At 33.9% G+C, this 19210-nt stretch overlaps 1 protein-coding gene across 1 annotated transcript in view; it reads left to right on the forward strand.

The window, feature by feature from the left end:
* The window catches only part of WDR27 (WD repeat domain 27), a 92576-nt gene extending 74275 nt beyond the window's left edge, over window positions 1-18301 (forward strand). The window contains 1 exon segment of the mRNA XM_065735875.1: window positions 18050-18301. Coding sequence (XP_065591947.1) covers window positions 18050-18224 — 175 coding nt within the window. The 3' untranslated portion in view covers window positions 18225-18301.
* The last annotated feature ends 909 nt before the right edge of the window (window positions 18302-19210 follow it).

The raw sequence follows: 19210 nt of genomic DNA on the forward strand, positions 1-19210 counted from the left end.
GATTTTCCAATTTAAAATTTGGAAAATATAGTTTTAAAACTGAGTCTGTTGGGAAGAATATAATTTTAGCTAGTATTCTAATTTAAAAGGAAGAAGCATCTTGTAGCTTTACACCAGAATCATATTCTAAAAAATGTTAAAATTTGGACAAAACCTGGAAAACAGCTTAATTGCTTACACAAGGAATTTTTTGTCTTTGGAATATTAAATATCACAGAATTGAAAAGTCTGGTTGACAAATTTCCATCAAATGTTCATGACAGATAAACAGTTCTATTTTAATTGGCTGTGGAGTCTGCTTTTCAGTACAAGAGCATGGGATTTTACTGGCCTAAATATGGCATTATACAATATGTATGATGAAAAAAGCTTTATGTGTCGACAATGGTGAAAATCTTGCTTTTGTGTTCTGTGTGCTCTAAGAACAGAGCCTAAATTATAGATTCTGTTCTGATTGACATTAGTGGAAATAGTCATTTGTTTCATTTGCAATATTATGTCCAGAGGCTATTAAGCAAATAGTACCTGTATACTAAGTACTAAGCAAAATAGCACCTGTAGCCACAGTCATGATTTTACACAACATAACAAATGGAGAATCTTTATACACAAAATAACACAGTTATTTTGGGAACTTACTTAAAGAGGAGGCTTTTAATTTTTTTTTCCAGAACATTTCCAAGAAAATGTTAAAATCTTGAAAGTCTTAAGAAAGTTTCCTGTAAATCACTTTTTGTGTAGCTATTCCACACAAGTACAGTGGAACTGATTTCAATAATTTTTCATGTAATTCTAGGCATATGCTGATTCACTTAACAAATTTGAGGGTGTAAGGATAAAATTAAAACCTGACCTGCAGATATTTAATGCTTATAAGACCACTCGATTTTATTGTCTCTGAAATAACATAGAACATGTTAGTAATCTTCTATTGTTTACTGTTTTGGGGGTTGTATTCCCTGTGTTGACATTTTAGTGATAATTTTGTCATTTTCTTTCACTGGTGACCTCTCTATTATCTTGTTGTTGAATTGACTGAGATTCACCTGTGCCTTGGTTTTAGAGCCTGTTCTCACGTGCATGCTTTAAAGGAAGAACTCATGTAGCTATGTGTTTGAGTATCCAAACCCAGAAGCAGGTGGAAGCATCAGTAAAAACTATGACATTATTTCTACTGTGGTTTTTTTTTGACCATTAGGAACTCTGTTGTCACCGTTCTGGGAGATCACTAGCCCTCAGCAGTCTGACTTTCCAGAATGGTGACAACAGAACTCATTCCCTTTTGTATTCCAATTCAGTTACTGAGAAAAAGGTGTGTTTTTTGTTTGTTTGTTTGTTTTCAGTTGAAAATTTGGTTTTAGATTTCAAGGAGTACCCTTGGTCCAAGCTTTGTCAAGAAGGGCATTAGCACCTTGTATATGGCTGGTGTGCTAGTTAGATTCAAATTGGTGCTTCTGTCTGTTAATATTAACCACTCAGGAGTGTTTCAACAGATGATGTCTGTAATGGCCTCATGTTGAACAGCTGCCTTCACACCAGAAGCTTTGCTTCTGTAATTGACATTTTGCCTGTTAACCTTTCTTGTTAGCTCTTCTGCCAACAGGACCACCTTTAGGAAAATGACAGATTTTCTGCTCCTGACTAGGAATTCATTTTGGACCTATCCTTTGTCTTTGACTCTGTGTTACATGTCCTTTTGTTTCTGCTTTTCCAAACTATTTTCTTCTAGTACTGTAAGTACATAGGGGTGCAAGACAGCATGTTTCCAAGAAAATTAACTTCACACACATAGTATTGATAACCACGGACTACAGAAACATTATGCGACTCTGAGGGTTAAAGTAAGTTTGTTTGACACTTGATTAACATAAAGGAACTTGCAAATGTATAACAATGTGGACTGGCATTCTAATGTTGAATGAAATCAAATCTCTTGAAATGAGAAAGACACTGTCTCAAATACTAGTGTGCGTCATTGCAGGTTTTGTAAATCTGAAGATTCACTTGCTATCAGTCTCTGCTGGGTACTTTGTGGAAGGGTGTTTAATTTTTTCATATGCTGACATGCTTAACTTCTTTTTATGGTCTGATACCTTTTTCCCAGCTTTTTGGGTGCCTGCCTATATATGAAATATATGAAAATATGAACTGCCTAGAGAGATATATCAGTTGAAAGATATCAGCTCAAGCCAGAGGGAAATTTTTCAAAGCTAGACATCTGTAAAGTTGCAACCTGAAGACTGATCCATGTTTTTACCATGATTTAAGCCACACTAAAGCAAATATGTCCTAGTAACTCTGAGACTTGAAAAAATTAAGGACATATTTTTTATGTAGGTGTGCTTGAGGACTTCAAACTTGCATTAATCTTACCAGAGTTAAACTGTTCAGTGGATTATTAGAAAGCCACTTTATGACTTGGGCAGTTTCATGATCTAGTCCAGCACTGCAGATGAGCTAGTAACTTGTCAGCCTTATTAACTGGAAGGTGATACCAAGATGACCACATTGCCTGCCTGTGAACTCCTGCAAGTAATTTTGCATAATGCTGTATAAGCCATATCGACATACTGCCTGGATTCTCTGTTGGCTCAAGCATAACAGTACCATGGGCCATTTAACAATATAGGTATGCTCTACATTTCATGCTTGTGTTTATATATATATATATATTTGAGGTACAGCACACTGAAGAAGATTGTTACTTGACATGCTACATTTAAACTTCTCATTTGGCTGTACAAATCGTGCACTTAGGAAAAACACATTTTAAGAAAGCTATTAATCTAATTTCTCTTATGTTTTTCTTTTGTGAGCTAAGAAATTCCAGGAAACTAACTCTGGTTATTCTTCTGTTAATGTTCTGGGTATTTTGTGAATGTATATTATTCTAGTAATTTTTTGTTCCAAATTTCAATGTGGCATTGCAGTTTTTCCTGCAGAATATTTCTCAATACTTACAAATTTGGAAAGTTTCTAGAAATAGATAAATATTCAGGGTTCTGAAAATTAAGATATTTATTTTGTGCATACATCTTGTGACTAGCTTGCTATAGAAAGTGTTTACAATGGTGCACACTTGGAATATTTGTTAACTTGGGCTATTTTCAAAAGCATATATAGCAATTGCATATAAGAAGAAAAGAAAAAAATCAGTTAGACTGTAACATCTTAATTTGTAAAAAACAAAACAGTAGAAAATGACCAATAATTTAAAGATATTTGCAGTGAATCAAATTGATCATTTATATATACATATATATTACCTCAGATTAATTATATAAGAATTCAGATGCATGTATTAAATAATGAATTTTGTCAAGTATGGTATATAGCAAGGTTTTCTTTAAGAACCAAAATATGCCCTAAAAAAAGTATTCAATTATCACTTGTAAAATAACAAATGTGATAGATCAGCCCTTGTCTCAGCAGTACTATTATAAATGCTTGTGTTTGAAGTCCTTGGGCTTTGGCCATGCAAAGTTGTACCGATTCTGTATTACTTAAGTAGCAAACTTTTGTTCTGATCATCTTATTTCCAGACAGTTTCTAAACTCACTATATAGTGTATGTTCTTGTCGTGCCCTTCTTCCCTACTGCCTGTAAACATAGTCCCTTTTCAAAGTGCATGATTTCAGATACATTCATTGCAATTTTTTAGTGTGTAATAATTATATTATATATACTGTCCAGGAGGTATTGGATAGTGTTAAGGCCTATCATTTGTAGGAAAAAAACAAAATATAGCCCTTAGCAATGAAATGGCAGCAAAGTTAAATAATTTGTTTATAAATAATATTCATATTTTGAAATAATTCTGCATGTAGAGCATATTATTGAATAGTCAATTGCAGTGGTGAGGAATCTGCAGATTGCACATTTAATAGGTTTATTTTAGCTACCAGATACATTAAACTTCCTAATTTACCTAAGTGAAAATATAAAATGAAAAGCAGAATCAGTTTGTGCTTCCCTTCTAATCCTGCTTACTTTTGTGGAGGAATAAGTGAAGACTATTCCAGATGTGATGACTAATTCTTAGAAACAGCTCAAGGTGGCAAAGAAAAATCATGTACGCTCTTGTCTCCTGTTTTGCACAGAAACAAGAGTCTTACTAGATATGGATTTCATAAGTTTAAGTGTAAATCTGCACAATATTTTAATCATCCTAAAAGTTTCTTTTTAGTATCTAAATTTCATCAAAAAGCAGATTTCTATTTTGTATTACATGTGAAGGAAAACAACACTTATGTCAGCTATATATGTAGTACATAGCACAGGTAAATTCTTCCTCTTTCTTGCCAGGGGTGTCTTTTCAAAAACTCTGCCTGTCTAGACAAGAGCCTTATGTGGCTTGCTAGGGAAGGATCATGATCTGTGCTTTTACATGTTTCTACTTGTAGGAGATGCCTGTAAGCAAGATGAATCTGCACAGCTGGATGTGCATAATTTTCAAGTTATTTATGAATCAGTAACTTATCTTCCTTCCAGAAGCCTAGAATTTTCCAGCTAAATGAATACTTCGCATTCTATTCACAAAAGCAAGAGGCAGCCTTTGTTGACTTCAGGGAAATAGCATTTGTACACTGTGGCAAACTGCTTATTAGGCGATTTACTTTTATGAATCCACAGGTTTTGATTTCATTGGATATATGATGCCCTATTTTCCCCTTATAACTTTGCAATCCAGAACAATTTTTGTAATTACAGAAGCCAATGATGATCATTTGAAAATACAGATTTCTTTGGAAAAATGTTAAAATAATCATCTGTGGAATGGTAAAAGCATGATGAAAAAGCCCTCTTCAAGGTATAGTTACTGGAGAGATAGTGAATGGAAAAATGCATGGATCCTGCCATAGATTATTGTAGCTCTCTTGTAGCTTTCTGCACCGTAGAAATTCATCTTTCATTCTTAGACCAGTGAGCCTGCCTGTTTTGATGGCAAGAAAACACTCTGATTTAGTGCTTATTAGTGATACTTAGTGTGTTAGATTCCAAATGACAGTAGCCCAAGTCTCTGAGAATATGGGTTTGTGGAGTTTACAGATTCACGTTCTCACTGCTGTTAATGAACTACCTGAACTCTTCCATGTACAAACTCTTGCATTGTCTCATTAAATAGAAGGAAGACATTTTTTTTCAAGCTGTGAAGCTTTAAAGTCTCATTTTATTTTATGTTTTTTGACTGCCAACAACTGTACTTCATTATACATGGAAAATACATTTGGCTACTTCTTTTCTTCAAGGTTCTTCTTAAAAATTACACTCAACAGATGGTTCCAAAAGTATTTTTGACTCAGTGGAATCTCCCTCTGCCTTCTGCTTCTTCAGGGAAGTGTTAATATAATACCACTGCAATGATTTGTCATGAAATTACATTTCCATGAGTTCAGTCAGGAAGGTTCAATTCTGTAGTTCAAGTTATAAAGTTACACTATAAGTCAGGTTAAACTTTGTCACATCAGTAAGGTGTATATATACTTCTACTTCTTTCCAGAAAGTTTATATCAGAGAGAGAGTCATCCTGAATTTTTTTTAATTTGATCACTGTATATTTTTACTTTACTAAATTTTGGAATACATACTTATTACTCAGAGTGCATAAAAGATAATAATTAATAATAAAGAGGCTTTAATAAGTTAACTTACCTAGAGAACTAATATATTTAGTAGAGGTAGAGCAGAGTTCAAGTTGTTTATTTCCATGAATTTTGTCTGCTTTTAGAATCATATTGGTGCTATATTTAATATGAATTTTGTATTTATGTAGACTTACTGCATCACAGCAAGCATGTTTTTGAGGTCACATAAATTGTTTACTATCTAATCATCGTTTATTTTCTTTATTTTGAATAGTTTACCCAGAAATAATTTAAAATTCAATGATATTTAGAATGCCTCTTGTGACAGTGATAACTGCAAACTGTTACAGTGGTATATTTTCTTTTGCAGTCCTTTCTTTCAGACAGCCTAACCTGAGAGAATATATATATTTTTTAATGAATAATCTTTATACATCTGCATAGAAAAAAATCTTATATCTTTATAGAATAAAAAATATTTTAAAATATGGTGTCAGTTTCAACAGTATATGTAATTACTTTGAAGAAGTCTGTCCACTTGCAATTGCTTTTACAGAATCACACAATGTCAGGGACGGGAAGGGACCTTGAAAGATCATCTAGTCCAATCCCCCTGCTGGAGCAGGAACACCTAGATTAAGTCACCTAGGAACAGGTCCACGTGGGTTTTGACTGTCTCCAGAGAAGGGAGACCCCACAACCTGGGCAGCCCATTCCAGTGTTCTCTCAACCGTATCTAGATCTGTTGTGTAAACCTTTCTGGTTTAAATGATTTCATTATGCTCTTTTGTGCCTATATGATGTGTAATTAACAAGTACTTTAAAAAAATGTCCTCTCCCTTATGCTTTTAGAACACAATAGGGCAAATTTTTGTAATTGACATATACAGGTATACATAACACTGCCCAAGTTGAATCAAACCAAAAACTTTCATTTCTTCTTGTATTTTGTTTTGAAAATTATGAATGCAAAATGTCAGAGAAACTTGTTTGTACATAAAACTTACTTTTGGTACTTGTCTTTCTCTTTTGATGCATAATTTCATGATAAAGTGACTATTTTAAATGCAGAAGTAGTATGACAATGACAGGTCTTGGAAAAAAAAAGTATGTACTGTAAGTAAATGTGTTCAGACATTTGAATGTGAATAACATAAAAAGAAATGTAATCCTGTTAGATTCTGATACATCCCCTGTTTTGAGGAAGAAAAATCTGTTCTTTTGGTGTATCAAAGATAATTAGAGGTATATAACAGCTACTTTGAAGGAGATTGCCTGACTGCTGGTGTGTGGCTGGCATTGCATGAAAGGATTTGTTTTGTTTTGTTCTTAACATATTTATCTGTGAGCTAGTGTTCAGGTTTCAAATTGGAATTAGTGCAACTGAAATTATATACCCCAGTGGGATGCTAGTAAAACCTCTTTTTTATGTTTCCCTCAGTTTTTCTCATTACTGAGTGAAGAGACAGGATTGTAACGACAATGATGTCATGCAAACATTAGCAGCCTTGGAGATTAAGGCAGTCTTTCGAAGAATGTCTGAGATTACATTTAAGTTGTTTCAAACCTATCATTAAATAAGTGATCATTTGTCCAGCCATGTGAGTTCTAAGTATGTTTTGCAGACTTTACAGAATTGCTATTATAAGGAATACAGCAAAACTCTTTTCTACATTAAAAATGGTTTATTATGCGTTTCTATATCTCTAATTACATATTTTCATTCTTTCATATATAATTGGATTTTGCTTTAATGTACCCAGGAGAGCGACAATCTTGGAATCCTTTCATACATAATGACTGGGATCCATTATGTACTCTATTTCATTGCACTCTTTTTTTGTTCATCTTACAGCATCTACAGATCTGTTTCACCATTCTGACATCTCAGTTTGATACCACCATAACCAATAGTTTGGAAAGGATATTTGTAGTTTGTCTGGTCCAACCCATCTGATCAATTAGGGTCACTTACAAATATTGCTCAGGATCATGTCCAAGCAACTTTTGAGTATTTCCAAGGTTAGGGACTCCATAGTTAATCTGGACTCCTGACAGCCATCTGACTGTTTCAAGATTGGTTTCAATATTCTGAAATTACACTGAAACCTTTCCCTATTGCCTCTAATTTAAAATGGAATAGACAAAAGAAACTTGTGGATATATGGTTGGAGAACAAAAACAAAAACAAAAAACAGCAACCAGACTAACAGCTCTCCTCTAATTCCTACAAATTTGCATCTGCTGCACAGGACTTGAGATGAGGCAGCAGAAGATGCTATGTTATATTAGTCCAGCCATGTAAGTTTTGAAGAGGACACCCTAGAAAGAGCAATTATGGAAAAACTTAGACTTTTTTCTATTTTCCAGCTTAATAACCAAGTAAGCAAGAACTTGGATCAGACTTCATAATCTGAGACATAGGGACAGAAACACTCTACAAAATGGATCTTGATAATGTATGAAACAGATCTGTATCTCTTTGTCTAGGATACATGTTTTATTCCATTACTTCCCTGTGGAAATGAGTAAATGTTGGTGCAGGTTGTTGTTTGGGGTCATCTGGAAATGGCACTGAAATATCTATTGTGCACGTAACTGCAGCCATATGCTATAACATATACTGGAGGTTCTCTAGCGTCAGTTCCTCTTATGTGGTATCAATTCTTATTGAAGACGTTTTACAGTGAGGAGCTGTGATTTTAAGATGAACATGCAGTGAAACATTCAGAAACAAGAACATCCCTATGGATCCCAGTAGTCAGCCACGTGTTACAGCAGCACAGCTCATAAGGAAATATTTTCAGGAAAATATTCTAGACCTTGAATACCAAGTGAAGTAAGTCTTCAGATGCCATGGTAAAACCCTGAACCCTGGATAAGGACAGGAGTTGAGGCATTTCCTTGATTTTATCAATTCCCTGTTGGTTCTGTTTTCAAACAGTTCCCTACTTCGCATGCTACTTTTATAGATTTCATTCTGAGAAATATACCTTTTCAGATGCCATTTTATGGAGAGTTGGCCTTGACAGTTGCATGGTCAAATTTTGTGGTAGAAAGACCACTTGCAACTGAGATGTAACTGTCAATGATATCAGTCAAACCAGTGAAAATTTGGAGCAACTGAAATATTACCCTGTTCAAAACTGAACAGAGATGAAAATATGTTCAAAAATATCACATTCTTCTTACAAGTGAAATATTTTTGTGATGTTCACATTCCACATTTCAACTTGCTCAAGATTTTTCAGCAGAGATAATGCTTTGTGAGTCTCTGTTGGTGTCTACCAGCAGATCTAGAAGTACCTAAAGCTGGTGGTAATATTTCTTGGTGAGATAAATCATGAATCCCTTGAGATTAATTGTAGCTTTTTGTGATTGCTGGTGGCTGTCCTTTTGATTCAAGTAGCAGCAGGACTTCACTCAGGAATGCTGACATTCCTCTGCTTTTTATCAGAAGGAAGTTTTAACAAAGAAGCATTGACTCTGAGTATGACCTCTCAAAAAGGAAATATCAGATATGTAAGTTCACAGGCTGTTTAGATACTGTAAATTTTGAATAAATAGTATAAGTATGGGATGTGTTATTCTAGCAACAAAAGGTTGTAACAAGTTCAGTGCCATTGTGTGGGTGAATCAGAGAAGCAAGACATTGTTAATTCCCTGAGCATAATATCCTGAAGCAAAACAGCTGGATTTTACTCTGTGCTGTGTGTTTTTATGTTAATTGATATTTATTTATGAAGATGTTGCAATATTGACATAGCACTTTGTTTAAATGCAGATTCCTTTGTGGGTTTAGTAGGAAATACTCTGAAATGTTTTTTATCTGAACATGACATATAACCAAGTTCTCTTTTTTAAAGAAAGTAAAACATAAACTTCATATATGTACATGGATATGAGCTCATGAATACAGGTTCACATAGACAAACATCATTAAAATTCCTTAATCTGGGAAAGAATTAAGTAAATCCTTCCACTTTTCCTTTTATTTGTCCCTTCTGAATCTTTCTTATTGAACTTTTTATCTGTGTAGTTTATTCTTTGCTTGTATTGAACTTAAGGCCTGCAGTGAGAGATGTGACTTGCTTATGATCAGATGTTCAGTAGATAGCTAAAACTTTTATTGTTTTCTCTGACTCATTATGTTTATGTAAAATCAATTTCAAATGGTGTTTACAACATTCAAAATACTGTTTTTTTGTTTTATCTTTCATCATTCCCTACCCACTAAAGATTCTCTCACTATTGCCTCCTTCTATATATAAACATGTTGAAGAAAATTTAACAGGAAAATATTTTTACTTTCTTATTGACATTGACTGAGTGATACATCAATGTACAGTCGTAATTAAAAGTAGAAAACATAAATTTGTTTGAAAGCACTGATTAATTCTTTTGGAGAACTACTTTATGTATATATACAGTATTTACCTATTTCTGTTATTGTTGCTGTGCAGTCATACCAATGGCAAGTCAAAAATCTACACTTTAGCTTGAAAATTATTTAAATTGATATCTTTGATTCAATCTGAATCTGAAAGCAAAGGACACTAAGCTGGATTTCTTAAATAATAATGTATAGTGTTTAATTGAGACACGAACTGTGTTGGCTGTTGCAAGAGCTGTGGTCTGTAGAGAAGTTTACTTTTTATTCACAAAACATACACAGTAATAAACTGCAGCTTCTTTCATTGCTATGTTCCAATGCCTCAATACTGCCCAGGTTGTATCATTTCTGGCAAAGAAAAGTATAGCGCACCCTCTGTAATCTCATATCTATTTCCTCTATATTGCCATTTTCTTTACACAGTATGGATACATTCCCACTAGCAGAGTATGCAACCCATCTGTGTAGAAATGAGTAGTACTTTATGTTTGATAATTACTAGATTGAATTTGAGTTAGTTGCTTTAAGTATCAGGCTGTGTGGATTTTCAAGCATACCCCAAGATGTTAGATCACCAGAATGGAGTATCTGTTGAGGCAGAGTTTTATGATGGAAACAAACTTAATAAAGATTGTGTGGGGAAAAAAAAAAGTACTTAATAAGTTCTTATTTCACTTTTTATTGCTATGCTGATTGGGAGTTTTAATGTGGCTGTTCTTTCACACTTTAGCTCTCTTTATCTTTCTATGATGTCATCTACAACTATTACTGTTTCAATATAAAAAATATGATGTCACAAAGCCCAAGTGAATACAGTGATTTAATTCAGAACTATAAACTCTCAAGAAAGACAACACTACAGAAGTGAGCAAAGGTTACCCTACAGGAAGGGAAAAATAAAGACAATTTATTTAAGTTCATGACTGAAGTTTTACACAAGGCACTCACCTCAGTAGTTCTGTCAAACAACACTGTATATGAGAGTGCTAAGAACACATTATAAAGAATTCTCCGGTGTCATCACAGCTCAATCCTTGCTTTTATTCAGTCTTACCTTTTGAAAAATTTCTGTTATTTATTCAGTTATGTCCTTTCATTTGTGTTCTAGCAGCTTGAATTCAATGTATTCATGTGTACTTACATAAGGAATATTTACCACTACTTTGTCCTACTGCTCTGCACACATCAGGGTTTACTGCCAAAATGGCATGTTTTCTGGAATGAAAATATTTAATATGGCCTATTAAAAGAAAAACATCATTTAGGGGTCTATGAAAGTTGTCATTAATAATACGATAGCAAGAAATAAACTAGATTTTTTGATTACTGCAAGTTGTAAAGAATAACTCTAAAGTAGTGTGTTGTTTCACTTACTGGCTTTTTTATATGAAGTTGTGATCCAATGCCCCTTGAGGTTAGAGGAAACTGTCTTGCTGGACTTAACAAAAATTGGCTTACTTCTCAAATCTGGAAAGTGTGAAAGACTTTTCCATACAATCCTACCCCATTATCACATCCATCTTCATAGCATTTGCATTGCTGTGGTGTTGTACCCTCTTCCAGTAGTGGAACAAGCTTCTACCGTCTGTCATGTTTGTTTCTTCATTTAGCTCTAGAGGCAGAAAAGTATGAAGTGGATTTTTGGTTGTAGCTTATTTTTCTTTATTGTCTTCCTGGGTTTTTTTATGTACTTACACAGATTCTTATTTACATTTGAGAAGTCAAAGTTAAGTAAATGAGATCCATTACAGGTGTTTGCAGTTATTTAGGGTAGCTTATTCTTTCAGACTTTCACATCCACTCAGCCTGATGCTTAAAGCAACTAACTCAAACTCAGTCTAGTAATTATCAAACATAAAGTACTACTATCAATACAAAATTGAAATGAAAATAATTTGTGAATGTTAGAAGCAAGAAGATATATATATATAACTGATGCACAAATTGTATTTAAGTAAATTTCATGCCTCAGAAAGTGAAAAATGTGAGCATATCATCTATGGGTACTATGAACACAGAACATTCAGATAATGAATGACATTATCTGTACTCTATGTTTTTATGTGTGTGGAGTTTATACCTCAAGGAATTATGGTTAAAACCTACTAACCTGATTTTTTTTTTTTTTTTATTTTCCCTTCAGTTCTCATTTTTGCAAAAGGGTATCTGTTTTAACAATACAACACTCTGTACTATCTTTCTGTGAATAAAAACAACACCATGTGGTTTTGATACAACTGATTGAATTCCTAGATTATAGCTGACAGATTAACTAGCCATCTTTCAAGGAAACAAATCTTTCCATATTTTTATTAGATATATTTTCTTGTGTTAAACCACAGAGCCAGAGTGATAGATTTGTCATGTACTATGTATCTTCAGGGACAAAGGTAGAAGGCTACATTGCTTTAGACATCATTTGCAGAAAAGGAAAAATATAATAAAATTCAGTTCCATATTGTCTCCTGTTGCCAATGATTACTGATAACTGACAAACCAATGCAAATTCAAGAGCAACTGTTGTACTGCTGGTTCTATTTTCAGTGATAAACACTAGTTTTTAGTGGTATTCCTGTCAGTTTTATTTCAGCCACACCGTTTGTCTTCTGACAATTGTATATAGCAACAGTAAGTGTATCACTCATAAAATCAGAGGTCACATTTATTGGTTCAAAGATGATAAAACAAAAATCTGTTACAGACATTGACTGTATTCATTGAAAAGAGATCAAAGTTACTTCCCAAAATTTTTATCAGCCTAGATAATCAACCACTGTTGATTAAAAATGTGGAGTTTTATAATATGGTTTATGGATTTTAAGATATATCATAAAAATGCATATGCTTAATTTACATTTAATATTGTTACAAGTGCAAAAAAAAGTCTAATGTAAATTTAGTTGTGAGTTATTTCACATTTATATATTTTTAAAGATTCTTGGTATGATGAGATTTCCATTGATGGTTAAATTTTAGTGTTTTAAAAGTATAAACAGTAATCAAAATACTGTTTCCAGCACTAATCTGCAATGTGTTTTCAGCTGCCAGAAATTGATATTTATTGTATCAGTAAGTAATGTGAGTGTAATGTAATATGTGCCACAAGAGGTGGTGTTCTCATGTACCAAACTTCAAACACATTGAGTAATGCCTTCTATCAATAACACCACACATACCTTGAGAAAATGAAGATAGCTTGAATAAGGAAAGGTTTTAGAAACAGAATAATAAGTAGGTAAAAATGAATAAAATATAGAAAAAAAATCTTATATTCAATTACAAAAATCTAAAAATTGCCATGATTTTTGTCATGATGTAAAAATAACCATAGAGATATGAAAGTAGATGCTCAGCGATACCATCCTTAAATTAGAATTTGCAGTTTTGGTTTTATATGTGCCCTCTTATTTTCAAGTAGTTTGAATAATAAAACTAAAAATAGTAAACCTCTAAAAACTGCATTACCATCTGGTCTGCTAAAATATGTGGGGTTTTTTATTTTTTATTTTTTTGCAAGATTATACTTTTTTCTGCACAGCTACCGGGCTTTTTCAAGATTCTTAACTCTATTTGCATATTATCCTCCAATATTTTGTAATGTTTTGGTGTATGTCACATAAGAAACCTTTACACAGAGTTCCAATTCATTGCAGAAGTGTTGCCAGAATTTAAATATGTAATAGTCTGACAACTTTTTAAAAAAATTCAAAATTTTGAGTGGTATATTGACTTAACAATTCTTGACATTTTAAATATAATATAAAACAGATTTGGAGTAGCATAGTTGAGAGCTGAGGGGTTTGAATGATTACAGTTTCAGAAAATCTGACATAACTGGTAAATCTTGTACTACGATGGCTATATCATGGTAAAAATTGTACTGATTGTGAGTTGAAGAAGATAATGTGTTCTGAATTGTTAACATAGAAATTCAAACCACTTCAAGTTTGAAATTCTGTATTGCTAGCTATTGTTTTTCTGAGGCTAATCCTATCAGAATATTTTGAAATTTTTCTACTGGTTGCTGTACCTTGATTATAAAGTACAGTGTTGAAGTGTTTTTGTTGTTGTTTCTGTTGCTTGTTTTGTTTTCTTTTTAGAGCGTTGCTTGTAATCTGAATTATCTTCAGCATCCAAGTTAAGATCTATAGTAACTGTCTATGTGGTATAACAGAAATTACTATAGAGATTTCTGCTACCAAGAAGTACAGAAGGAAGGCTTTCATCTCATGTTGTTTCAGACTGCGGACTAATGGTCAGCCTGTTTTTTACATTTCATCTTTATAACTTGTGCTTGTCTGTTACCCAAATAGCAACAAACTGATTTCACAGTCCCTGCATAGGTCTCAAGGCGTAAGAAGTAATTATAATGTATCCAGGGAAGCTCCTGACTTCATCTCACAGTTGAAATGACGCTATAAGCAAACTAACAGAAGGAGCTTGATATTTACTTATTCCTCAATGTTTGGTGCGAGCACGTGACTTCTGTCAGTTGCCAGTCCTCCACTTCTGGACATACATTTTATTAAGATAACATAATATGTAGCATAATAACTGAGATAACTGAGACTAGAATAGCAATGGCCAATAGGAGTTGCATTGTTGGATATTTTCATCTGCAAGATTGGACTTCAGAAACTTTTAAAACTATTCCGTTTGCTTTTTTTGAAATGATTGAGAAGGACAGTTTCAAATTTATGACTTCATCAGTGCATGTATGAGAAGAAAGAACAATATATGTTGAAACCAAGACTTCCTAAGTCTGAAGCCCAAAGCAAATATTTTACAAATTCAGTAGAAGAAAAAAGAGAAATGAAGAATTTTGTGCAGTTATTATAGTTTCATTATAACCATTTTATTTTGTCTGGCTTCCTAAAATGTCACTTCTTTTAATTTCCCAGTGACTTATATCCCTTACAACTTTGATGTCACTTGAAGTAATTGACTGAAACATTACAATTATTTGAGACAATAAACTGTATAGCTTTCTACATTTTTAATAGAAAGAAGTTCTATGCCTCTTTCACTAGAGACAATCTTTTGCTTCCTGGGCCTTAGCAAACTAAGAAGTATATTTGCTAATCATCATCTCCAAAACACTTCAGCTATTCCCTGTGGTTCTTGGTTCTTTTTCTCTTGCAGTCCTGGTAATGTTTGAAATATTGTGGCTCTTTTTTTTTTTTAATTATGTTTCTGCAGTAGCTCCACATTTGATAGAATAGAAAGACTTTCTGATCCTGCTGGTCACTGTAGCACTATATTCTGTGTTTGGAATTATAATATTGACTTAAATAAAACAATTTTTAACTCAAAAAAAGTATTTAATTTCCAATAGATTCTAAATATACGAGCATGTTCTTAATCAATTTTGATAGCTCTTAAGTGTAATAATTTAGACACTCCCACTGCTTTTGCTCCATATTACTTGATGATACAGACAAGGCCACAGATGTAGAAACATATGGAATTTTTTCACAGGAACTTACATGAGAAATCTGTTGACACGTCTGACATGTTCTCCTATACCTGTATAATCTTTCTGTCCCATTCCAGTAGGAGATAGATAAATAAATGATTTAAAGTCAACTGATAGAGCAGGTTTGAAGGGTGGAGTGATATGGAGCGATACTACAATAAACTTTGTTTCAGAAGGCGGTGTACACCTCACATTACTTAAAAAAAAAAAAAAAAAAAAAAAAAAACTTGCTAAATTTGCAGAGAATGCCTCAGGATGCTAACAACATCACTGACCATGTTGAAAACTCTTTGGTGAAACTTCTTTGTAGTAAGCAGGCAACTTGGATTATGATGACAGAGACATAACTGTCTAACTGTAGCTTTACTTTCACTAGACTTTTAAAGCATTAGTTGGACTAAAGAAATAATCCTGTCTCTGTATAGGGTATACTTATCTGGAGAGTGACACAGCCTAAGGGCAGCCTCTTTTTATCTGCTGCTGATGAAAGCACGGTGAAAAAGCAGTAGAAAGAGAAAGTGGAGGACATGTAAGATTATCTGCACGTGACCAAGAAGAAGTGATATGAAAGCTAGACAGGGGCATGTTTTAGCTTGGCCAACACTTCCGTGATTCTGTGTTTTGGTGCTGTCAAATATGTGAAAGGTGGTTAGATTGAGTAAAAGGATAATTTGTAATGGATGTACAATAGGACTTTCTAAGACAGATGTAATAGCCATTTAGGGAATATATTTGCATTTAGCAAAATGAAGCCAAGCAGTGTTTTATTAGTGTTGGAGGATATGACATAAGGCAGTAACCACATGCTGCAGTTTTTGAGGTTCAATCTGGACACTGCAAAAAAAGAAAGTCAACAGAGGACCAGTGCAGCACTAGAACTGGTTGTGAAAACTTGTATTCTTACAGATCTCCTAAATTTGACAAAGCCATAGCTTTGTCTAAAAGAGGTCTATCTGAAGAGGACTATCTAAAGAGCAGGAGCCAAAGCTACAAGGCTGGACTCTTCTCAGCAGTGTGTGGTGATAGGACGAGGGGAAATGGCCACAAACTGAAGCATAGGATGTACTGCACAAATGTACGTGGGGACTTCTTCACAGTGCAGTGATGGAGCACTGGCACAGCTGCACAGAGAGGTGGTGGAATCTCCTCTGGAGACGTTCCAGACCCGCCTGGATACCTACCTGTGCAACCTGGGCTAGGGAGCTACTTTTGCAGCTATAATCTCTAGAGGTCCCTTCCAACCCTGTGATTCTGTGATACTCCATTCTACTGTTTTCAGTCTCCACTGAGAGCATAAAGATGGAGCTGGTGACTTTCTTGGGTCCTGTAAAAATTAAATTGATTTAATAACGAATCTTCAGTTAGAATAGAATCTCTGAATTGATAGGTTAGATCAGCTCTTTGTTAATAATTTGAAATAATATTAAAAGCTTTCTTTTTGTTTTATTTTTATTTTTTTCTCTCAAAAAATGTGTACATTAATTTAGGATAGATTACTTACATATTTTATTAACGTATCCTCTTTCCAATAACAAGTTACAGAGTTAGATAGGGAGCCAATAAAAGTATTTATAAAAGGTGGAATAGTCTTGTGAATGGCAATAAAAATACAGTTGGAGATAGCTGTTGTAGATTAAAACTTTGTTGTTGGAGATATTGAAGGAGGATGTACAAACCTCCAAAGCAAAAAGTATAATTTTTGAGCCAAAGAAATTAAAAGAATGACTAGCATGTCCAATAACAGGTTGAGAAAATAAAGATGAGAAAAAGTTAAATAGAACTGTAAGTGATGTGATGAGATGAATTTTGATGAACTGATTAGAGCACAAAATGTCTTTTTTATTTCAACCAAAGTATACTGATATCAGTGTCTGTTAGTCCTGATACACACAGTGAAAACAACTTGAAAAAAAGGTACCACTTGAAGATCATAACTTTCCTAGTTATAGCAGGATTTCAAGTGCTTGTTTACAGATGGAACTGCAGAAAATTGTACTCACTTTTATTTCATAATGAAGATTTTGTGATACTGATTAAAGAAAGCTAACGCAACTAGGGGCTCTTAGTGCATGCCTTTGAAGCTTGCTTCTCTATAAAGGTTTGTGTCCCTTTTCAGTATACATTCTAGAAAGGAAATTATACTACATTTCAACACCAGTGAAAGTCTGAAAACTGTACTTGGTATGACTTACTTAATGCATAATGTTTTCCATCTTCATTTACTCCAGCTCTTTCATATTTATTCTATGTCCCTTTCTTGACTCATATGCAGTGAAGTCTGTTTAAATTTCTGTGCGGTTTAAACATATGCTTTGTTTGTACAAACTGTTGATGTGTTAGCCAGTCTTGACACAAATTTAAAGAGCTGGAAAAGAAAAAAAAAAAAAGGAAAAATAGAATTTTCAGATTAGTTTGGGTTAGATGAATTTGGGTTAGAAGAGGTGGTGCAATTTTTAAGGTGAATAGCATGGAAATTTTCTCTTCTTTTAACATAGAAGTTATTTAAATTCAGTTTAATTCACTTTACACTAAAGCAATCATGACTCACTGGAAAGATCTTGACTAAAGCCATGGCTTTTTTCTTTTGAACTGCAGCTCACCACTGCCACCTTGGATGGTAAACTCCAATTGTTTCTCCCCTGAGATCTGCCAGCTTGTGGAGCATTGGCCCTCTTGCTCTGAGAACAATGTTTTGCTGAGAGAAAGGCGACTGGTGACTGGCATATGCAAGCAGCATAATATTCCCATTAAAAGAGTAGATGTATTCTGATTTTATTTATGCACGTTCCTGAAACTGTTCTCAAAGATTTTCTGTTGCACAATCTGTTATCTTTGTTGCAAAAACTACTAATTCTGACTTCACTCCAGCAAATCTAGAGAAATGGCTTTTAAAGGACTGCTTGATTATTTGTAGTTAAGAATATAATGTAGAGCTTTGCTTATCTGGGACCACTTTGATCAAGATTGCAAACACAGTTAAAGTAACAACTGTTCCTGTTTTTTAGCTATGTCTACCTGTGCCCAAATATTTAAATTAATCTGAGAGGGAGAAGAATTGGCTTTCTGAAATACCACAAAATTCCTTCTGTTACGTACCTTTGGAGTTACTGGAATGAACATGAATATTGTTTGAAATAGCTAAAATTTCTAAAACAGAACCATTACATTTCATTAGTCAGATAATTAAAAAACAAACAAACAAAAAACAAAAACAACAAAAAGGAAATAGTGGATTACATACTGTTACATCAGCATCAACTACTTTGGCTACATCCTTTTCAGTACTGTAAGGAATGTTGTATTCAACAAGAACCCTTAATTTATACATGTCATAGCACATATAAATCATGGCATATCCATGAGTTGTTTAAATTCCTTAGAAAATGCTCTTTTGAAATAGCTTTAGCTGTTTATTGCAAAGCAAAATGATATGCTATTGCTATCTATCCTACTCTGATACTCTCTATAAACAACTGTTTCATCATAGAATCATAGAATGGCTTGAGTTGAAAGGGACATCAATAATCATCTAATTCTAATGCCCTGCCATGGGCAGAGTTGCCACCCCCCAGCTCAGGCTGCTGAGGGTTTCATCCAATCTGGCTTTGAACACCTCCAGAGATGGGGCATCCACAGCTTCTTTGGGCATCCTGTGCCAGTGACTCACAGCCCTCTGAGAGGAGAGTTTCTTCTTAACATCTAACCTATCAATAACTATAGAAGTGTTACACAGCTAGATAATAATCAACAGGAGTC

Source organism: Cyrtonyx montezumae, unplaced genomic scaffold, assembly GCF_038088225.1.
Source record: "Cyrtonyx montezumae isolate F1298 unplaced genomic scaffold, pur_monq_1.0 scaffold_0, whole genome shotgun sequence".
Classification (NCBI taxonomy): Eukaryota; Metazoa; Chordata; class Aves; order Galliformes; family Odontophoridae; genus Cyrtonyx; species Cyrtonyx montezumae.